Source organism: Danio rerio, chromosome 8 (genome assembly GCF_052040795.2).
Source record: "Danio rerio strain M-AB ecotype USA chromosome 8, GRCz13ab, whole genome shotgun sequence".
Taxonomy (NCBI): domain Eukaryota; kingdom Metazoa; phylum Chordata; class Actinopteri; order Cypriniformes; family Danionidae; genus Danio; species Danio rerio.
Window position 1 is genome coordinate 46,560,175 of NC_141028.1, and position 23,406 is coordinate 46,583,580.

Sequence of the window (23,406 nt, forward strand, 5' to 3'; positions counted from 1 at the left end):
AAAGGGATCTGACGCGGCTTGTGTAGCGAGGGCGAGATCCTAAGAGGGCATGAGAGGGGGCGAGGTGGATTAATTCTCTTAGCGCCCCTGAGGAACCGGATGATGAGGTTATGCGTTCCCACGGTGCTGCCAGCCACCGCGTCATGAGAGCGGAGATGGCAGCCACGTAACCTTGAGTGTGGAGGGCGACAGCCTACTCTCCAGCTTCTCTTGGCGTAAAGAAAGCATAACGCTGATCTGGCAAATTACGGGGGTCTTCTCTGAGAGAGACACACCATTCAGTGAATAGACTCCACTTCAGGGCATAGGCGCGCTCGGGGAGGGGGCTCTAGCCCGAGTGACGGTATTAGCCACCGCAATCGGAGGTTACCTAAGTCTTCCTCGCGTCTAATGACCTCCAAAGATCAGCGAGGGTGCCAGATGGTGCCCTGTCCCTGAGAGAGTAGGTGCTCTCTCGAAGGGACTGCCAGGGGAGGGCTATCGCGAGGGAGAGCTCTGACATCCAGGTCCGGTTGAGCCAGAGGGGCGCAACCAGCAACCTGTTCCTCTTCCTCCCTGACCTTGCACAGTAACTGCGCGAGCAGGCTCACTTGGGGGAAACGCGTATTTGCGCATGCCCCGAGGCCAGCTGCATCCGTGCCGAGAGCCCTCGGTCAGGGAAAGAACAACTGGCAATGAGCGATCTCGGGGGAAGCAACAGATCGATCTGGGCTTCCCTGAATCGCGCCCATATCAGCTGAACAGACTCGGGGTGGAGTCTCCATTCTCCAGTACGTAAGGCTGCCGTGAGAGCGCATCGGCTGCACGGTTGAGCTTGCCTGAATATGAATGGCGTGCAGCGATTTCAGCCGCGGATGACTCCAGAGGAGCAGACGGCGGGCGAGCTGAGACATGCGGCGAGAGCGCATACCCCCCATACGGCTGATATACGCCACCGCCGCCGTACTGTCCGTCCTGACCAGCACGTGTTGCCGCTCCAGCACCGGAAAAAAACGGTGGAGAGCGAGGAACACTGCCAACAGCTCCAGGCGATATGCCAATGCAACTGGGTACCTACCACAGGTCCGCAGCCGCATGCCCGCAACGCACAGCCCCCCAGCCAGTGTTGGAAGCGTCTGCTGAAATGACAACAAGACTGGACGCCTGTTCTAGAGACACCCAGGCCTGTAGGAACGAGGGGTCGCTCCAAGGGCTGAGGGCGCGGCGACACAGCGCTGTAACAGAGACTCGGTGTGCGCGCGCGTGCCATGCGCGTCTGGGGACTCGATCGTGAAGCCAGTGCTGAAGTGGTCTCATATAAAGTAATCCGAGCGGCATGAAGCGGCTGCGGATGCCATATGCCCCAGGAGCCTCTGAAATAGTTTCAGTGGGACCACTATTTTACTGTCGAGCTCTCTCAGACAGTACAGCATCAGCTGAGGTGATGCCATGGTGACCGAGTCCAGCTCCAGCCCGAGAGAAGAGATCCTCTGCACGGTTGCGAGTTTGCTCTTTTCTCGGTTGACCTGAAACCCCAACAGGTGGAAGTGCCGGAGCACTTTGTCTCTGTGCATAATCAACTGCTCCGAGAGAGGGCAAAAATCAGCCAGTCGTCAAGAAATTGAGTATGCAGATGCCCGCGAGCCGAAGGGGCCCTAAGGCACCCTCTGCGGGCTTGGTGAGGACCCGCGGAGACAGAGAGAGCCCGAAGGGGAGGGCTTTGTATTGCCAAGCTCGACCTTCAACGCAAACCGCAGAAACTGACGGTGGCGAGGAAAAGTGGAGACATGGAAATACGCGTCCATCAGGTCTAATGCTGCAGACCAACCCAGAGGACGAACGCACCGGAGGATGCGCTTCTGCGTGAGCATTCTGAACGGCAGCTTGTGCAGACAGCGGTTCAAAACGCGCAGATCTAGGATTGGCTGTGACCCACCTCTCTTTTTGGGCACGATGAAGTGTGGGCTGTAAAACCCGCTCTCCATCTCGGCTAGAGGGAGCGGCTCGATTGCATCCTTCGCCAGGAGGACAGCAATCTCCTCTCGCAAGACAGGGGCAGACAGGGGGCTGACCCTGGTGAATACACACCCGTGACTTGGGGGGCCGTTTCGCGAACTGAATCGCATAGCCGAGTCTGATTGTGCGTATGAGCCACCGCGAAGAGCTGGCCCTCGCTAACCAGGCAGGCAGAGCTCTCGCTAATGGACTCATCGCTACAATCGCTGACGTACCAGCAGTGGGGCAGCGCGGAGTGGGTGTGCTGATCCGGGAAGCGCGCGGGTCCCACGGAAAAGCTGGAGGTGAGATATTTACTCTCACTCCGCACCCGAGCTCCGGAGGGGAGGCTCGAGGGGTGGGAGAAAGGAGACCGTCCTCCCAGCGCTCGTGAGCCACTGGCGAAACGCACCGAATCTGCAAGCTAGAAAGCATAGCGTCCCAGACTGGCAGATGTCGGGCTGTCACATCCGGGGAAGTGGAAAAGTGCCCTTTCATAATGTTTTCATGGCAGTAAAAAGTGCCGTTGGAAATGGGGCCCCGCCCTCCAGCGGGGAAAGAGCAAGTTCCCTCTTCTCCAGATGGCCTGTCCCAGGGACGCTTCGCGGTCCGTTGCCAGACTTAGCGGCGTTCTGGGCAGGGGGGCTGCCTGCTTCCGAGGTGCCCGACGCGCTCGCTTCGCCAGAGGCCTGTGCGGGGGCGGAGCAGCTCTCGTAGGCGGGCGCCTTCGGCGAGGAGCAGGTATGAATGGCACGGCGGGCGGAGCCGGCTACTGACCGCCGATAAGACATCACCCATCAACTGCTCTCTCACCACCTTGAATTCCTGGGTGAATTCACAGACGGTGTCGCCGAACATGGCTTGGGATATGGGGAAAGTCAAGAAAGCGGACTTTGTCGACTTCGCGCATATCAGCCAGGGGTGGCGCTCCTGGATCACTAATGTGGACATCGTCCTCCCCAACTCACACGCAGCGGACTCAGTAGTCCAAAGAGCTAAGGCTGCGGCGGTGCGAAGCTCGTAAGCCTGGGTTGGACCCACCCTCGTGCAGCTCGGCCAGCGCCTGCGCTTGGTAGCGCTGGTAGGTGGCTATCGCATGCAAGGCGGAAGCAGCCTGGCCTGCAGCTATGTAAGCTCTAGCTCTGAGGGAGGCAGATAACTTACAGGCTTTGGATGGGAGACGAGGCGGACCCCGCCAAGAAGAGGCGCCGCGCGGATTGACCGCCATCGCGCACTCAACCTGAGGAATCGCCACATACCCCCTGGCTGTTCCACCGTCAAGAGTGGTGAGGGTGGAGGGACATGCAGCACGAGCAGAAAAAAGTGCTTTTCAAGACCGCGTGAGCCTACTGTGCACCTCCGGGAAGAAGGGAACACCCCTCTAGTCGGTCCGGCCGCGGAGCTGGGGGATATACCATCTCCAACCCACGGCCGAAGCAGCCCGGGAAAGCACGGCTAACATGTCCGTTTCAGGATCCGTAGTGACAGCGCTCACCACCCGAAGGGGGCGAGCGGGTCTGGATCATCATCGGACAATGAAAGCCCAACCTCCGATGCCGCGGTGGACATCTGGTCTCCGGTGTCATCGGGCGTAAGGGCTACCATCTGTTAGACGGATCGCTTCCCCCGCCCGAAGCTTGGATGGAGCGCTTAGAGAAGCGGGAGGTCCGCGGGCGACGGATTATCTCTCGCTGAAACCCTCAGATCTGCCCGAGTGCCCGCTGCAGAGCAGGGGACAACTGGGGTGGTTCGCCCTTTTGCAAAGGCTAGCCACGATCTTTACTGCGCAACAGTCATGGCATCGCAATGACGACATGAACTGCCCGCAAGCAGCGCATTAACATGCTGGACCCCCCAGACATGCAACGCAGTGCCCGAGCCCATCATCCGAGGACAGGAAACCACCGCATCCAGAAACGCACAGTCGGAGCGCCGTCCTGAAAAGGACGTGCTGCACGACTGTGTTGCTCTTTCTGTGAAGTTTGCAACTTTATACGCACCGCTCTGGAGGACCAGACCCAAAGAACGCCAGGCAAGGGAGAAACCCAGCTCGACCGTCTGCTGCTGCGTGTACACACTCTGGACCGGGAGAATGCTCTCGTTCGCTCAGAATCGCTGGTCACAGCAGGAGGAACCCTCATCGACTCGATCAGAAAGTCTCTGAAGCGAAAAGGATGGCGCCTGCTCGCTCCAGGTATGCTTATATGCTGGGATAATTATCAATGAAATACACCTGTGCAAGCTTACGCTGCCAATTCATTGCATTCATTTGCCCGTTCAATACTCTTTCAGACAAGCGGCTTCTGAACCGAATCCTCCCATTCGTGGATTTCAATCAATCCACTCTATGGCACTGAAGTTCCCCAACCGAAGGGGAACTAGCTAGTCATTAGTTTCCTGAAGTGAAGTGAAAAAAAATTCTGTTGAAAAATTACAAGTACAGTTCTTCATGTATATGCATACACAGTTTTGCACCTAAAAATATAAATGTACTGTTAATTAATCAAGCATTTAATCAGTCAATCAATAGCATATTTAATAAAGTTTTAAAATTTTAAAATCATGGCTCACTTTTAAGTTTATTTTATTATTTTTTTTACGTGATTGTTTTTTGACTATTTAAAAAAAATAATAGTGTAGGTTATTTTGAGACAGCATATGTAGGTTATAACACAACTATAGGTTATTATAGCACCTTCCCATCTATGGGTTATTTTAACCCAATGCGTTGGGTTATAGGATTTAACTAACTAAATGTATTTTATTATTATTATTATTATTATTATTATTATTTATTTTATTTTTTTTATTCTGGTATTACCAGTACTAGTGCTACTATTAGGTTTATAATTATGGCTGGGTAAATAAATACCATACAAAAATATTAAAAATGCTTTATTTCCATTTCATTTTAGTTCCAGACACTTTTGTTAAAGGGCGAGGCAGTGTCGCAGTAGGTAGTGCTGTCGCCTCTCAGCAAGAATATGTGCAGAATATGGAGCTCTGTGTGCTATAGAGGCTGTCCAGCAGCTGCAGCAGGCTTCAGTCAGTGTCCACAATGTACAATATATTTTAACCTCATCCACATGCTTCTAAAAGACGATCTTGGATGGTAAAACGGATATAAAAACCATGACACAGTGGTAATTTGTAAAAAAAAATGATTCGATATGGCTTAAATCAACTTTATAACACAAAAACAATATGCATGCATAATACGGCTGTTTTGTGTCAGTTAAATCAGTTGATTGTTGAAATTAAAATTTTTAACCTAACTAGTTGAGTTATCAAATAAATACCCAAATAAAGGTTAAAAATAACCCAACAAAGCACCAAATATGTTTAACTCAACCATTTAGGTTAAATAAATAATTCAAAATTTTTTAGAGTGCGAGTTTCCATCATAATATAGAGCATGTAAGTACATGCACACTTGTCAATAACTTATCAGGCTTGTACATTTAAACTGACATAATTAACTTCATGGGCTTTTTTGGAAGATGGAGCTTTGAAAAAACTGGAAAGTATTTCCAAAAGACTGGAAATATATGTGATGCAATAATGTACAGTATGCACAAAACAATGTTTTTTAGAAATATTGAAGTATGTTAACCTTTTCTACTACACCCAATAAATAAAATAATGACCTTTTGAAACGGCATCATATAGCCTTTTTAAAAATTAATTTACATCCTTTAACTGAAAACCCAATTAGTGAATTTTAATCAACAGCTATGAAAGTGTATAAATTATACACTTCATCTTTAACATTTACTAGCAATCCAATTTTGTAGTAATTAAAACCCAAAGCTGTAAATAAGGATTACTGATTCAGTTTATTAGCTGTAATTTAGCAGCTGGCATAATTTGCATTTCCCATACTGCAGTGGTTGTTTATCAGCTTTTTTTTTTCTTTAACATCTTCTGAACAGAACTCCGTGAGAGACTTTAAACAAGCTTGGACACATTAGGGTTGAAAACGAGCAGCATAAATCAGAAAGAGACAGGATACAGGAAGAAAAATGGTGGCATATTTGTGCATAAAGTTGAAGCGCTCTGAATCATTTTAAACAGCAGAGCGGATGCCAGTTTAGCTAACATTATTAGCAGCTAAGTTTCACATCAAAGTCCTCCCCTTTTGATTAACCTCATATTTCATCAACCTCAACCAGTTGGGAACCAGTTGGGAGTCTAAACATTGCCACTGGCTATAGGATTATGAGAGTCTCTTATTGCCTTTCTGCTCATGAATATCCAATGAATACAATAGAGAGAGAAAAAAAAATAAATAAATGAAGGAACTTGATGGTCTTTGGTGGCAATCTCTCTCTGCGTGGGATGCCAAAAGGGGATTTCTCTTGTGCTTTGCTGTTTGTCTGTGATTACTGTCTTGCAGGTGGTCAGACATCCAGTGAGCAGAAATGGCTGGGAGGCTAATTGTTTTCCTCTGCCCCCTGATGACCAGCCAGCGTGTTTTCATCCGCATTTGCATTTCTTTTTGTTTAAGCCCAGAATCCTCTTCAAATCCGCTTCGTAGATCCACTGTTTTATTAAACATTTACGGAATTTGTTTGTCTGATATTTCATAAAAGGCTAAGGGGGGAAAAACTGAATCAAACTATAGTCTTTTATTGGCTTTTACAGTGTTTGTTGTTGTAAACACTGCTTTTAACCCTGAGTAAAGGAATGTTTCACACTTGTTATGTAGAAGTGAGGTCGGCATAGCTTTTTACTCCAGAGAGAGCCTTTGTTTCACCTAAATCAGTCCTCACAAGACCTCAACATCACAAGATGCACACACAAGGATTGGAATCTACTAGATGCAGGGCAAAAATGCCTAAAATATGAAGTATAGCTGTAGGTAAGCAATGTCATAAAAGAGAGTGTATCATCATCATCATCATCAACAACATCAAAGCCTGCAACCCCTATGGGGCATAGACATCCACAAGCTCTCTCCAGACATATCATCCTAGTGCCAATTTTTCCACCTGCATCCACATAGTTCATCTTCTTCAAGAGTGTATCCGCTCACTTGCAAATGTCATACAATCACAGAGAGAAAAGATACATGAGCTGCGACTGGGCTGCATGCTAGTACCTAAAGGGCCCATATTTGGTGTGTTAATATTTATATTATAATTTTAATTATCTGTTTGAGGTATGTCAATTTATTTTTATGCTATTGATGAAGTAGTATTCAACTTTAAAGCTCTTTAGACCATGTAACTTTAGTAACTTTTTGATTTAGTGGCTAATTCGTATGAATTTGTACGATCTAATTGATACAATTCAGTACGATTTGCTCATTCCTCAATGACGGTTGGGTTAAGGGATGGGGTTTGGTGCCACGCCTCCTTTTTAAAATCGTACAATTTCATATGACTAAATGTGTACAAATTCATACGAATTAGCCACTAAACTGACAAATTGTAAAATACTTACGTTTCTGGTAAGATCAGGCTGGCTGTACCGTTTCTCTGCTCTTCAATGGTTATGTCTTTAAATAAATTATTATTTAGGCCTGTTTAATTATTAATTTATTATTTATGACAATAATTAAGAGATAAAATGAGTAAGTAAAATATAATTAACAAAAAATGTAAATGAAAACTGTAAATGGAAACATAAATGAAAAGCTTATTTATTGACTGTTTTAGTCCCATCACACAAATAACAAACACTGCACATCTCCGTATTTAGGCTAAAACACTGCTTTATTCATATATTTGTTTATTTGTTTATGTTTGTACTGTCATTTTAGTTGCCTTTATTTCTTCATTTTTTAATTTCCAAAATGAATCCTCATTGCACTAAACAAGTTTGCTGAAATAATAAAGCTTGTTAACAAGTTTTTAATAATTTATGAAGGAATTATAATGCTTGTTTCATTATTTCATCTTCATTTACAAGTAGCAGAATACTTAAATCTACTGCAGAATTATGTCTGTTCGCATCCCGTCTCTTTGTGCCTCCTGGCGGTATTGTCACAAACTGCTAAACACATTTTTCTTAGTCCCTTGAGGTGGATTTATACTTCTTTGTTGAGTGATCGACATAACCCATGGCGCCAGCTTTGCCCAAAGTCGTGCATTTAGTTCTGCATGCTGTTTGTGTTGTTTTGCAATGGCATTTTCGACACGCTAGCTGCCAGTTGGTTTTTATGTTTCTCTGTGGTGAGTTTCTTCGCTGGTATTTTGTTTTTACTAAATGGTATAAGTAGGTAAAACTTGCTCATTCAGTGGTGGTAACCGGCAGACGTGCAGAAATTTTAATCATAAAGGTAAACACAAAACAACAGTTTCCATCTGGAGCTCTTTTACAGGACTCCACACTTGTAAACAATCACTCCATCAGGCTCGTGGCTCTCAGCACCGGCCATGCTTGTCATCGGTACCAAGCTGACCAATCACAGCGATACGCATCGTTGCAATGTGTAGTTAAATTTTTCGAGAGGCGCATGTCAGCGCCGGTGTCAGCCAAAACATACAAGGGGACATAGCTATATTTGTTTGATTTGTTGTTGCAATTTGCAATTTCTTAATCGCATTGTCACTACTGTATATACGATAAACGTATTCGTATTGAACCGTTCGGTGTGAGACTTTCGGTTTGGTACGCATTGCAAACTGAACGATTCAGACTAATATCTAAATTTTGCCCCAATGCTTGCCTCTCCTTCAAGCTCTTCTTATTAGCCCTCTGCGATAGAACCAAACGCAAAGGAATTGGTTAATATCAGCTGTCAATCACTCAGTTCCGATGACAGGGTGCTACATCCGCAAAATTGTCAAGAGCTAGATCTGAGAGATTGAAAACAAAACTGACAGATTTAGTTTTAGAAACCAGCTAGAGTTACAATTAATGGCACATTTGATCAGTGATCATGTGCTGAATGTCAATCCAGCATTTACACTTTACGAAGAGTGGACAAAAGACTTCCAGTGGTTAAAGTCCACTATGAAAATGACTAAAGCATTCATCGTGAAACCGGTGGGACGGAGTTTTCAGGTAGACTAACAGTGTTTGCCACTGAATCTACACACGAGATGTTCTAACGTTATTTAATCCTTCATTTAATCATCACAATACTGTCAATCGTGCGACATACACCACGTTCCCCATCGCTTAGAAGCATGCATTCACTGAGATAAAACTAATCTTGTAGCTCATGAAAAGACTTACTGCTTTTAAGATGATGTATGCAAATAATACGTCATATGTCAATATCATCTGTGCAATATCAAACACCACTCGTGAGAACAGCACAGTTATTATTGTTAATTCAGTTCATCTCATTCATGTCAAGCAGTGTGTGCAGGGCCAGGAGCGCATGCAGATTTTTGTTTATTTGTTAGTTGTGTTTAGAGTGTTAATATATAATTGTAACAAATGTTCTTTGTGTGGGAAGAAGAAGACAGGGTCGGCGTTGAAGTAAGTAACAGATTTTATTTTTTAAGTCACAACTGTACTGCACAGCTCCCACTATGTGGCCGTCGTTCAGCTCTCTCTCCCGACTGTTCCTCCCGTTCTCCTTAAGACGGGTGTCTCTCCGGTCCAATCACTAGAATAAACAGGTGTTGCTTATTATTTCGGATTGGCCTGCTGATTAGCCGCCGGGCTCTGAGCATGCTCTCCCCCTTTATTGGGTATTCGATCATGCTTACCTCTCCACATACCCCCACCGCCTGCCTCAGGCCGGGGAGCCGTCCGGCCTGCAGCCCTCCCCCCCCCCCCGCCCTGGAGAGGAAGTCGGCTACAGCCATCTGCGCCCCCGGTCTGTGGATCACCTTGAATTTAAAAGGCTGTAATGCTAGATACCAACGGGTGATCCGCGCGTTGGTATCCTTCATACGGTGGAGCCACTGGAGAGGAGCATGATCTGAACAGAGGACGAATTCCCTACCCAGGAGGTAATAGCGAAGAGTAAGAACGGCCCACCTGATCGCCAAACATTCCTTCTCTATGGTGCTGTACTTAGCCTCACTTTTACTTAGCTTGCGGCTAATGTACAGCACCGGCCGTTCCGCTCCTGCCACCTCCTGGGAGAGAACCGCCCCCAGACCCCGATCGGACGCGTCCGTCTGTAAAATAAAGGGGAGAGCAAAATCAGGAGCGTGCAATAGCGGCCCCCCACAAAGTATAGATTTTACCTTTGAGAAGGCCTGTTGGCACTGCTCCGACCATTGGACGGTATCCGGTCCCTCCTTTTTAGTGAGATCAGTCAATGGGCTGACGAGGGCCGAATAATTAGAAACAAACCGCCTATAATATCCTGCCAGCCCCAAAAACTGTCTCACCTCCTTTTTGGTCTTGGGTCTCGGACAGGTTGCAATGGCTGCAGTCTTATCAATTTGGGGCTGCACCTGCCCGTGACCTAAGTGGAAGCCTCCACTCGCCCAATTGCGCACTTCCGTGGGTTGGCCGTGAGCCCGGCCCGTCTCAGCGCCGACAACACCGCCCTCAGATGTTGCATATGCCGCTGCCAATCATTACTGTAAATGATGATGTCGTCTAAATAAGCAGCGGCATATGCTGCGTGAGGGCCGAGTATTTTTTCCATCAGGAGCTGGAACGTCGCCGGCGCCCCGAACAGCCCGAACGGGAGCGTCACAAATTGGTGCAATCCAAACGGCGTAGTGAAGGCTGTTTTTTCGCGGGATATTGGAGATAAGGGGATCTGCCAGTAGCCCTTCGTTAAATCCAATGTCGAGTAATATCGAGCAGCACCTAACCGGTCGAGCAACTCGTCAATACGCGGCATTGGATAAGCATCGAATTTCGACACAGCATTTACCTTGCGATAATCCACACAGAACCGGACCGAGCCGTCCGTCTTAGGTACCAAGACAATCGGGCTGGCCCAGTCGCTGTGGGATTCTTCTACTACTCCCATTTTCAACATATTATTCAATTCTTCCTGAATCACTTTTTTCTTGTGTTCAGGTAGGCGATACGGCCGGGTCCTAACGACCACGCCTGGTTCGGTCTCGATATGGTGCTGAATCAGGTTAGTACGACCGGGCAGGGGCGAAAACACGTCAGAGTATTCACGTTGGAGGTGCCGGATGTCGAGGAGCTGGCTCGCTGAGAGATGATCGCCCCCGGTGACCAGAGCGCTCGGCCGTTCTCGGCCGGAGCTCTCCGGCCCCAGGTCATCCTCGTTAGTAACAAGCGTAGCCAGCGCCACTTCCTCCGGCTCCCTCCACTGCTTAAGCAGATTAATGTGATAAATCTGACGCGAGTCAGCCCTGTCCGAACGAACCACCTCGTAATCGAGATCACTGACTCGTCGTGTGACCACAAACGGCCCTTGCCACTTGGCGAGTAATTTAGAGCTGGAAGTGGGTAGCAGTACAAGTACTTTATCTCCCTGTGAAAATTTACGGAGTTTAGTGACCTTATCATATCGCCTGCGTTGGTCATCCTGAGCCTTAAGCAAATTCTCTGTAGAGAGCCGCCCCAGTGTGTGGAGTTTTGCTCTAAGGTCCAGGATATATTGAATTTCATTCTTACTATTAGAAGGCTCGTCCTCCCAAGCCTCTCTAACAACATCCAAAACCCCTCTGGGTTGTCTGCCGTAGAGAAGCTCGAAGGGGGAAAACCCCGTGGAGGCTTGGGGAACCTCCCGCACAGCGAATAATAAGGGCTCCAACCACTTATCCCAATTTTTCGCGTCCTCGTGAACGAATTTACGGATCATTGATTTAAGCGTGCGATTAAATCTTTCCACCAGCCCGTCTGTTTGTGGGTGATAGACGCTGGTGCGAATAGATTTAATGCCCAATAATCCATAAAGCTCGCGCATCGTGCGTGACATGAACGCGGTGCCTTGATCAGTGAGAATCTCCTTGGGGATTCCCACACGGGAGATGATGCGAAACAGCGCCTCCGCAACGCTCTTTGCTGAGATATTACGGAGCGCGACTGCTTCCGGGTATCGGGTTGCATAATCCACCAGAACTAATGCAAACCGATGCCCGCGTGCGGATCGCTCTAATGGCCCGATGAGATCCATACCAATTCTCTCGAAGGGGATCTCCATAATTGGTAAAGGGCGCAACGGCGCTTTTGGGGTGGCCGGCGGATTTACCAGCTGACATTCACTGCACGCAGCGCACCATCTGCTGACGTCACCGTGAATGCCCGGCCAAAAGAATCGGGTCATGAGGCGATTTAGTGTGGCCTGACCTAAATGTCCGGCCATAGGATTAGAATGAGCCGCCTGAAAAAGCATTTCCCGGCGGCTCTTTGGTACTAATAACTGGGTTGTATCTTCTTTTGTCTGAGTGTCTTGGGTCACTCGATACACCCTATCATTAATAACCGCAAAATACGGATAGGAGAGGGGTCGATCAGGCTGGAGGATTTTCCCATCAATAACCTGCACTCTTTCGAGTGCATGTTTTAGTGTATCATCACGCGACTGCTCCAGGGGAAAGTCTTTACACCGGGAAATTCCCAGCCCTTCCCCTGAGTCAGCGCGTGACGTCACTGCTTGGGATTCCCCCAGCTGAGCGACACGTCCCCTATCCGGCGATTTCTTCTTCCAAGAAGCACCCGCACATAAAACTCCCAATAATCTATTGAATCCAGGCCAATTAGTTCCCAGAATTAGCGGGTGTTTGAGGTGCGGGTTAACCGCTACCTCCACTCTATGCTTTTTCCCCCGAAATTGAATGTCTATTGCCGTTAGCGAATAGTGAATTACATCCCCGTGTACACACCTTACCCTTACCGTGCGGCTCATATCCAAAGCCGGGTCTTGAAGCAAGCTTTGGTGGATGGAGGTCTGATTACACCCCGAATCCACCAAAGCTTGATATGTACCCCCTTTAATACTCACAGGTATCCGGTATAGCCCGTCGCGACCGGGGGCGACTGCTGGCACATCGGGCAGGCGGACCAATGCACCCACCTCCATCACGGAGCAGTTCTCTGGTGCATGATCCGCCCCCCTGCAATGCCAACATTCCGGCCCAGACCTTCCCGTTATACCCCCGAGGGCAGCAGGACCAACTGATTGGGCCGGAGAGAGACCCGTCATCGCTGTAGGCCCGCCCATGCCACGTGCCTCCCCTTCTCTATCCCGATAGGTGCCCCAGCGATGCGTGCTGCGCTGGGGCTCCGGGCCTGGGATCCGCCTCCTGGGAGTCGGTATGGGCGGTCCCCTCGATCTGGGCCTGGGGATAGGAGGAGAGAGAGAAAGAGGAGGGACAGGGGGAGAGAGAGAGAGAGAGGTTACTTCGCCAACCCTGGACCTCGCTACCAGGTGATCCTCCGCCAGCTGGATGGCCGTTTCCAGATCGTCTGGTCGGTGGCACTGGACCCACTCCGATGTTCGGGAGGGAAGGCGGGCGATGAACTGTTCCAGTACCACAGCGTCGACGATCTGATCGATGGTCCGGTCATCCTGCACCAGCCATCTGCGGCAGGCGTCACGGAGCTGCTGGGCGAATATGAAGGGCCGACCGCTTTCCTCCAGCTTCAGCGACCGGAAGCGCTGGCGTTGTTCCTCCGGATTGCGGCCGGCCCGCTGAAGTATGGCTCGTTTCAGGTGCGCATAATTCAGGAGATCCTCGGCCGGTAGCTGCTGTGCGGCGGTCTGGGCTTCGCCCGACAGCAGCGGGATGACTCTCACCGGTCAATCGGCCCGGGGCCACCCACACGCTCCTGCCATCTTCTCAAACAAGTCTAAGAAGACTTCCGGGTCATCTTGCGGCCCCATTTTGTGTAGTGTGATGGGAGGGTGGGTGGCTGATGTTGCTCCGGGCTGGATCCCCTGCTTCAGCATGCTCCGGACGAGCTCGCGGTTCTCGCGCTGGGCCTCCACCAGGACCTTAAAGCGCTCCTCCTGCTCAGCTCGTATGTCCAGGATCTCCTGGTGCTGTTCACGGTGGAGGACCGCGAGCGCCTGGATCACTTCTGCAAATGGACTGGTTGACGGAGTGGTCATCTTAGCGGCGAGGTCTCTTCTTCTTCCCCGGATTTCGGCACCACTGTAACAAATGTTTTTTGTGTGGGAAGAAGAAGACAGGGTCGGCATTGAGGTAAGTAACAGATTTTATTTTTTAAGTCACAACTGTACTGCACAGCTCCCACTATGTGGCCGTCGTTCAGCTCTCTCTCCCGACTGTTCCTCCCGTTCTCCTTAAGACGGGTGTCTCTCCGGTCCAATCACTAGAATAAACAGGTGTTGCTTATTATTTCGGATTGGCCTGCTGATTAGCCGCCGGGCTCTGAGCATGCTCTTCCCCTTTATTGGGTATTCGATCATGCTTACCTCTCCACAATAATATAATCTGTTAATATAAAATGTGTAGTAACGTGGCTTATAATTTTTGGTGGGTGCGACTACATTTTGTCTGGTGCACCAAAATTTTTGAAGTTAGGAGCACCAGAGCTACCAAGAAAAAAAGCTTCATTTTGAGCCGTGAGACCTTAATCGGTAGTGGAAATGTCGGGTTTTAAAAAAATATTAAATGTAATAGAGCCCCGTTACATTATTCCTTCATAAGCCCATTTCAGTCAGATAATTCCTGTTTTTTTAGGTCCACTAAAATGGCAGGTGATAATCAAATTGCTTAAAAAATTATTGAAACTCAGTTCCATATAAAAACTAAATTGATCTTTTCTTTTTATTTGTTCAACTACTACAATATTATATTTATTTTTTATAGGAAGCTTTTTGGTTTTGAGTATAAAGAAGGATTTGTTTAATTTGCTGCTAAGCAGACACCCCAGAAGTACAGCTCTATCACTGTTTAAAGTAAAAGAAAAAAGCAAGATCATACTTCTCTCATGTTAGTTTTAATACATTTAAAAAAAATTAAATCAGATTAATCCTTTGGCTTTTTTCCTTTTTTGCTTTATCGAAAACATACTGAACCATGAGACCACTGTGTCGTATCGAACCGAACCATGATTTTTGTGAACCGTAACACTCATGTGGGTAGATTTAAGCTCTGGCGGGTTAGACAGCCAGACCCTGCCGGTATGAAAATACATTTTAAAGTGTAGTTTTCTTAAAAGCAGGGTTTGACAATTAGGGTGGCCCAATATGCATGCAAAGGCAATCTTAGAACCGAGAGCAGCATGACTGACAAAAATAATTGTTCGCGGGAGCAAAAGAAAGCAGGTGAATACCGAATAGAGGATGATCACTGGCACTAATAACTGATGTAATGCGCATGACTGTTTAAAACGCATGCGCGCTCCCGTTTCCTTGCGTAAAGCTTTCAAGAGCTTCAGATTTGTCTTCTTGTTAGCAGCCCCTGTTGCTTCCGCTTTAACCATTCAGGCTATTAATTGGCCTAACATTAACCTTGTGCGTGTGATCATTCTTTCATTATCACACACGGTATTTTTTTGCTTGCTTTCTTTAGCTTACAGTTATTTTTGGTAATTTTGTTTAATTTAAATGTTTTTACAATAACATTGTTTTAATGGTAGATTAACTCACCATTGATTTGCAGTTAACTGGTAATTTATCATCTTTAGCCAGGACAGATTACTGTGAATATTTTAGATACATGACAACACTTTTTTTTTTTTTTTTTTTATGTGAATTGTTTTTTTTTTAACACTTTTTTTTTTCTTTTTATAAAACATACAAAAGTATACAGCTATATTTTGCTTGTTTTGACAAGTTTAAAATTTGTGGCTAAAAAATAAAATAAATTTGGTAAATCCTTAATTTTGAGCTCTAAAAAGTCATGTGAAATAAAAAAATAAAAAAATTGTAATATGACCCAGTTGCTTATGCTCATACACGACACACAAAAAGTGATTTTTGTGAAATGAATGAGGACTCGAGGACATAACACAAAATCTAAGTCAAGTAATTTTAGCATGTCAAAGTCAAATGTATGCATAAAAAAATGTATTTTCCCAACAACAAAATTGTGGCTTGTGAAAAACTATTAGCCACAGTGGCAGGTGATCAAAAAAGTTAATATCAAGCCCTGTGTGTATATATATATATATATATATATATATATATATATATATATATATATATATATATATATATATATATATATATATATATATAGTATTATTATTATTATTATTATTATTATTAAACTTATTATCTTATTAACAAAAATATCCAACTTATGTTTATGCATGACTTTCTTTTTACTGTAGAACAGAAAAAAATATATCACTAGTGGTCACAAAAATGAAATACTGAAAAAATGTGCATTAATTATGACAGCATTTGTTTTAAATAGCTTAAAGATTAGATTTTTTTTTTACATTCCACAACATAATCCTTATACAGTGTATTGCAAATAATAATAATAATAATAATAATAACAGCTAAGCATGAAAATAAACTATGTTTCAGCTTAAATATTGTTCAAGGTGTTCATCTTCAAGACATCATTATGATAAATATGTTGAAAGCAGTTTAAGATTGTCATCCAAAGAAAACAAACTTTAAGGAGGAGGAGGAGAAGGAGGATATTAAAGCAGCTGAAAGTGTTGAGCCAGAACTGTGACTTGTGCTACAACTAATTTCCAGGAAGTAAATAGCTAAACATCAATCATGACCTATATCATAGCTGTGGGTGAAGTCAGCATGTTTTGCAGCATCATTTTACAGAAAAAGAACAAAGACTTGAACTCTTGTGTTGTTTTTGCTTTGTTTTTTTTTTTTTTGTTTTTGTTTTTTTTTGTATTTTGTTCTTCCCTTTTCTTTCAAACAATTTTCTTTCAAGCACTTGGAGGGAAAGAAACTTTTTAACGACATAGTCAGACGCATCCATATAAGACAAATTGATTTGATCTATCTATCTATCCATCTATCTATCTATCTATCTATCTATCTATCTATCTATCTATCTATCTATCTATCTATCTATCTATCTATCTATCTATCTACAATATTTGTTGATTTACCAGAACATTGTAAATATCGCTCTGAAGGAACTAAGTCTCCTTTTATTGATATTTTGAAGTGCTGTAGGAGGTTAGATTGGTAAACACAAAGGTAGTTTGGAAGTATTAAAAGCTTTGTCAAACGTGAATCATCCAGTGTCAAGTATGAGTTATTTTGACTCTGTAACCTCAATGCTAGCTTCATTTTCATTTCAATATCATCAGATTTGCTTTAAAACTGTAGCTTTTCAAGAAAATCACAGCTTTTGAAGCCATTTAAGACAAAAATGTTCAAAGATCTAGATAAATGCCATTATTATGTACTTCATTAATTAATTCATGCATTCATTTTGTTACAAGGGAGTCGTATGACAACAGAATTGAGGATCTACGTGCAGCTTATTAATAAGATTTATTACCAAGTAATGAGAGGTGATCTGGAACTGGTGTGTGTGTGAGGTGCCTGGTGGCAAATATAGCGCAGTTCAGTGGCAGAAGTGGCACAGGCTAAATCACTGGTGATTGTGACACATTTAATCTGAGCTCCCATTGCACCTGGTATTAACATGCATTTTTGTGCTCTGTTTGGGTTAATCAATACATCAAACAATCATTTAAAAATATATTTATATATTTTACATATTTTTAATATTTTGGGTTTAAATTACAAAAAAAAAATGTTAAGAAGCAAGTTTTACTTTGTTGGATACTTTCAATAACAATTGTCTCTCTCTTTCGCAGACATGGATTGGAACTTGACCTAGAATCTAAAAGGACAAACTCAGGTAAGTCTTTGATAAACTTAAGCCAAGAGCAGATTAACTTGATTGAAAGGTACATTACTTGATTGAACACATTTCATAATTACCTCATTTGCTTAAAACTTTTTGCTTAAAAAATAAGATAAAATTGTTTGTATAAGCTAAATATATGGTGTTTGTGATTATAAATATTTGAAATATGTTTAATTTCAACCTTCATACACTGCACCAAATACATGCATTTCAAAATTAATTTAGGGATCAAGACTTGTTTTTTTATTTAAAATAAAACATTATATATATATATATATATATATATATATATATATATATATATATATATATATATTTGTAGAATTATGTTTATTTGTAAATTATTTTTATATATGTAATATATATTTTATAATATATATGTAATATATATTTTATATATTTAAAATTTATTTGAAATACATTTGAAAATACATTTTCCACCATATTTAATATAATGGACTGCAATCTCTGCTAAGATCTGCTGAAAATGTGCATTTGCTTACTGGAATCTTGTTTATTTGCGTCCTACAGTAGCATCATAGACATAACTCTCATGCTGTTAACTTTGCAAACATTTGCAAATCCAGTTATTCGTTTTTCAAAAGTTGCAACTACATTTAATTACTTTAGTTGCTCCCCAGCGTTAAATATATTACGCATTCTATACTGAACAAGTGATCAGAGTCCTTAATCCATCTCTCAGGTCAAGCTCTGACAGAAAGGAGTGTAAAAAAACAGATAAGAATCAGCACATTAGATTCTCAAACAAACCCATGAGACAAGCTTTTTGATCATCCACTGTGGTTCCCTCATCACCAAGTGTGCAAGAAAGAGAGCAGTGGATGAAAGAATCTATTAGATTTGAGTATCACAGTGTTTGTTCTGCATTGTGAGCAGTCAACATGACTCACAACCCCCTGAATCTCTCATGTTTAACCCCTGTGAGCTGCGCATCTTTATTTCTGCCTTCCTCAAAGGACTCGCTGAGGCCCAGAGCACATTTCATCCATCTGTCCATCCACTTTACCCGCCATTTTTCTGCCAGCTTTTTCATTGCTCCACTTTCATCACCAAGATATTGTCCAAAGATTCATTTTCTCTTACTTTCTTTCTTTCTTTCTTTCTTTCTTTCTTTCTTTCTTTCTTTCTTTCTTTCTTTCTTTCTTTCTTTCTTTCTTTCTTTCGTCATATTTAGATGTTTGTTTAAATACATTTTACATTGATAATGGCAGGCTGCAATGTCAAGCAATGATGATGATAATAATAATAATATATTACATTTTTGGGGGGAGACTCCTTATCCACCACCAGTGTGCAACATCCATCTGGATGTCACAACAGCAGCCATATTGCGCCAGACAGCACACTACACACAGCAGATTGTTGAAGAGGGGACAAAGTGATGAAGTCAGTTATGATATGGGGCTGGTTAGGGGGCCATGGTGGTCAGAGGTCAGTGGGCAAATTTGTCTAGGATGTCAGGGTTAACCCCTACTCTTTTCGACCGCAGAGAGTCGAGACCTTGGTTTAACGTCTCATCCGAAAGATGGTGCTCATTGAGCAGTATAGAGTCTGCTTCTCTATACTGGGGTGTTCGGACCCACACAGAACACATGTAGGTATTTTATCAGGCTGGCTGTTGTAAAACAGTTGATGCTACTGCTGACTGTCTGTGTGACTAATATAAAGAAATATTTGAAACTGTTTCCACATTATGATGATGAAATGTGAGACAGAGACATTGCAGCATGCCATTACCTATGTAAAATGTATTTAAACAAACATCTATACCAATGAAAAGAGGCACTGGTGTAGTTAGCAAATGCTCAGTAGCAATTTGTGGGCTGGTTTGTATGTAATTCCAAAACAACACTCTTCAAACCAGTTTGATCATGTCAGTTACTGTAAGTAGGTGTAAATCCCTAAAAGCGAGTGCTGGGTAACAGGTTAAAGGAATAGTTCACACTAAAGTAAAAATGTACTCACCATTTACCGACCCTCAAGTAGTTTCAAACCTATGTGAGTTTATTTCTTATGTTTAAAAATCTGAAGACAAATTAGCAACTGCTATTCATTTCCACAGTAACCTGTAGCCATCTCTATAACCTGTAATGATTTTTTTTATTTTCCTGCAGAGCTGTTTCATCAGGTAAGATGGGGAGTGTCACTGCATAGCTATATCACCAAAGATGTTCACTAGGACTCAAGTCTGGGCTCTGGATGGGCCACTCAAGCTTATTTACAGAGTTGTCCTGTAGTGACTTTTTTTTCTTAGCTGTGTTCTTATAGTCGTTGTTCTGTTTAAGGATGACAGGTTGCCACTGTCTTGAGGTTCAGAGTTCTTTAGAGCAGGTTTTCATCAAGGATGTCTCTGTACATTCCTGCATTCATCTCTCCCTTGATCCTGACTAGTCTCTTAGTATCTGTTGTCACGATTGTTTTAGAACTTCGGATTCAGTCGCCTATGAAATTACTAGGAATAATAAATGACAGAAAACGGTCAAACTACATGCTCTACAAACAAATGTTTGCATGACTATACAGACCAAGTAGAATATTATAATAAGAAAATATTAGTTTGCAACATCAAACAGCAAAACGAGCAGCTTTTAATGTCAAAAATGAATGGAAGTGAATGGGACCAGAAGTCTCAAGCCAAAAAGATTCGAATGGCTGCGCCCGCTTGGTAGCTGAACTTGTGGATGAGGTTTTGGAGTTGATGAACTGTACAGTAGATGCACAATTTCATCATCATCAACATCATTTTCATCTGCTTATCCAGGGCCGGGTCGCGGGGGGCAGCAGTATTGTTAGAGAACCCCAGACTTCCCTCTCCCCAGACACTTCCTCCTGCTTTTCCAGGGAGATCCTGAGGCGTTCCCAGGCCTGCAAAGAGACATGTTCCCTCCAGCGTGTCCTGGATCTTTTCCCAAGGCCTCCTCCCGGTAGGACATACCTGGTAGGCGTCCTGGAGGCATTCGAAACAGTTGCCCGAGCCTCCTCAGCTGACTTCTCTCGATGTGGAGGAGCAGTGGCTCTACTCCGAGCTCCTCCCGGGCGACAGACCTCCTCACTCTGTCTATAAGGGTGCGCCCTGCCACCCTACGAAGAAAATTCATTTCAGCCAATTGCATCCAAGATCTTGTCCTTTCGGTTATAACCCAAAGCTCATGATCATATATGAGAGTGGGAACTTAGATTGACCGGTAAATCGGGAGCTTTGCCTTTCGGCTCAGCTCCTTCTTCACCACAACGGACCGGTACATTGACTGCATTACTGCTGCCGCTGCACTGATCCTCCTGTCAATCTCACACTCCATCCTGCACAATTTCTGTATGCAAATTAAAGAAAAGTAGTATAGCTGCTGTTACTAATATTTGTGAGCAAGATATATTTAATAAATTGAATGGGGTGTACTAAATGATATGTAAAGTAGCATACAGTTATAGGATGCATTGTGTATATACTCACTCAAAAGACATGTCTTTAATCTAGATTTTAACTAAGAGAGTGTCTGAGCCTCGAACATTATCAATAAGATTATTCTAAAGTTTAGGAGTCAAATGTGAAAACGCTGTTCCAGTTCTTATGGAAGCTTCTCCTCTCTCCACAGAGAAACACAGGAGGTCTTTTAGAGTGAATATTGAGTTTTCAGTCACCTTTCTTGTCTCCCCCAATCATTCAGTTTGAGTCTAGGAAGAGTCCTGGTGGTTCCAAACGTCTTACATTTATGGATGTTGGAGGCCATTGTGTTCAAAGTGACCTTCAATGCTCGAGAAAATGTTCTGTTTCAACTAAAATTCAAGGAAAATGTTTCCTAACCCAGCTTCTCCGGGGGGTTGAAACATAACATAAAAATTTGGGTTAAAACATAACCTAAAAAGTTAATTTACATAGTATCCATGTCACACCATTAGTTGGTAATGTCACTTAGAAAACGAAATGTCTGTACACACGTTCATGTGGTTTTGGTTGTCAAACACTCCCACAAGACTAAAGATTGAACAAGTAACATGCATGCTTTAATCATTTTCAGGCCCCCAAAATGTTGTTGTTGTGTAAAAATACAGACAAAGCAAATACGGAGATTCAGAATATTCAAAACCAAATGCATTTAGCTACTAATGCATAACTACAACTGCTATATCCATTTGTAGATCTACTTTGAAATCTAGGTCAATGATAAAACATCAGATGCATATTCCTGCACAAGTCCCACATTGTAGGTTTATAATAATTCATATCTAGGGCACTCAATGAAAAAAGAGAAACACAGATATGTTTTAAAGCTTCAATATGAATTTTCAAATCTATTCTGGCTTTATGAATTCCTCTTAGGTCTAACGCTCCTGGGTACAGTACATACAGTACTTTAAACACCAGCTGAGAAACAACATACAGTATAGTGAGGTGTAGTGATGAAACTGGAACAGAGATGTTTCAGTACAGGCCTCAAGGTTCAGTTCACAACACAACCATTTTGACCCTCAGTTTAGAGTTTCAGGCAACCAGCCAGGATTAAATAAAACAAGTGGAGGGAATATACAGCACCTTATCATTTTATTCATCGATCTGGACCTTGACTAAAGTCAGTTGAGGATGCAGCATGAGATCAGCTATGACTAATACAAAAAGTGGAAGAGGATGCTTGTTTTGCTTTAGTTTTTCAATCAATGAAACAAAACTTTGGCCACTCACACTTTTTTCCAACTGTTAGAACGATTTAGCAACTAAGCCGATAAGCACCAAGCCAAAAACAGTCAAACTGCACACAGTGAGCTTCATCTTAAAGGAAACGGCAAAGCAGATATACGCTATAAAACTTGATAACCTTCAAAAGACGTTGGTGCATTTTGGAGCCCATTAGAGCATCTTGCTGCAAGCTTCAGCCGCAAAGACCTCTTTATCTCAAAGTTAAACTAAATGAAAAGCACGGTACATGCAGTGAAAGAGATAAACGGAGAAGGAATAGAGGGTAAATGTGATGAAACGAGGTTTGAGGAAGTGAATGAGGACATCAGCACTGGAGGACTGATAATAAGATTGATGTACCAACAACAATGAATTCAAACAGTGCACTAAAAACAAGCACACAGCACAGAGTAATTGAGTGTTTCCTTAAAGGGGTTGTGATTGGATGAGGATTAATGTATCCCCTGTTAGATGATCCATCTTATGCTGGTAGTTTCTGTGTTTTGAAATGTGATAGCTGTTTTTTTGCTTGTCTAAGCAGGTCATTAAATGGACATAGCAATTTTTTTATCCAGCAACCGTGCTCCAAAAACCAGCTGGACAACTGGTAACTGGTTTGCAACTGGTCCAATGTAGTCTACCAGTTTACACCAACAGCACAGTACATAGAAGAGTACATCAAATATATAATTTTTTACAATCATTTTTGATGAAATAATAAAATAAAATAATAGATCAATGATAGTGTTTTCAAAACTTTCAGAAAAAGAAAAAAAAAGTGTGACTGATTTGATTGAACAACAAATTTATTGTCTTGCCCAAAGACACTGCATTAGAAACACCTCACACAAGCAGTAGTTTTGGCAATTTGATGAAAAGATTATAGAACACATACTTAAATACATATAAATGATCATTCATTTACTTTTCGGCTAAGTCACTTTTATTAACCTGAGGTCGCCACAGCGGAATGAACCGCCAACTTATCCAGCATATGTTTTACACAGCGGATGCCCTTCCAGCTGCAACCCATCACTGGTAAACATCCATACACACTCATAC

The 23,406-nt window shown here is 43.5% G+C and overlaps 1 protein-coding gene and 1 long non-coding RNA gene across 2 annotated transcripts in view; one reads left to right on the top strand and one right to left on the bottom strand.

Annotated features, from left to right (window-relative positions):
* The window catches only part of LOC110440018 (uncharacterized), a 28,701-nt gene extending 5,594 nt beyond the window's left edge, over positions 1-23,107 (top strand). Inside the window, exons 2-3 of the long non-coding RNA XR_015498359.1 lie at positions 17,599-17,642; positions 20,434-23,107. This is a non-coding gene — a long non-coding RNA (uncharacterized LOC110440018). The remainder of the gene's footprint in view (positions 1-17,598; positions 17,643-20,433) is intronic.
* LOC147842816 (uncharacterized) lies at positions 9,409-14,266 on the bottom strand. The gene is made up of 3 exons (XM_087264048.1): positions 10,011-14,266; positions 9,642-9,697; positions 9,409-9,538 (listed from the first exon to the last, which is right to left on the bottom strand). The coding sequence occupies exon 1, from the start codon at positions 13,037-13,039 to the stop codon at positions 10,352-10,354; it is 2,688 nt and encodes an 895-aa protein (XP_087120174.1). The 5' UTR covers positions 13,040-14,266; the 3' UTR covers positions 9,409-9,538; positions 9,642-9,697; positions 10,011-10,351.
* Positions 23,108-23,406: the final 299 nt, after the last annotated feature.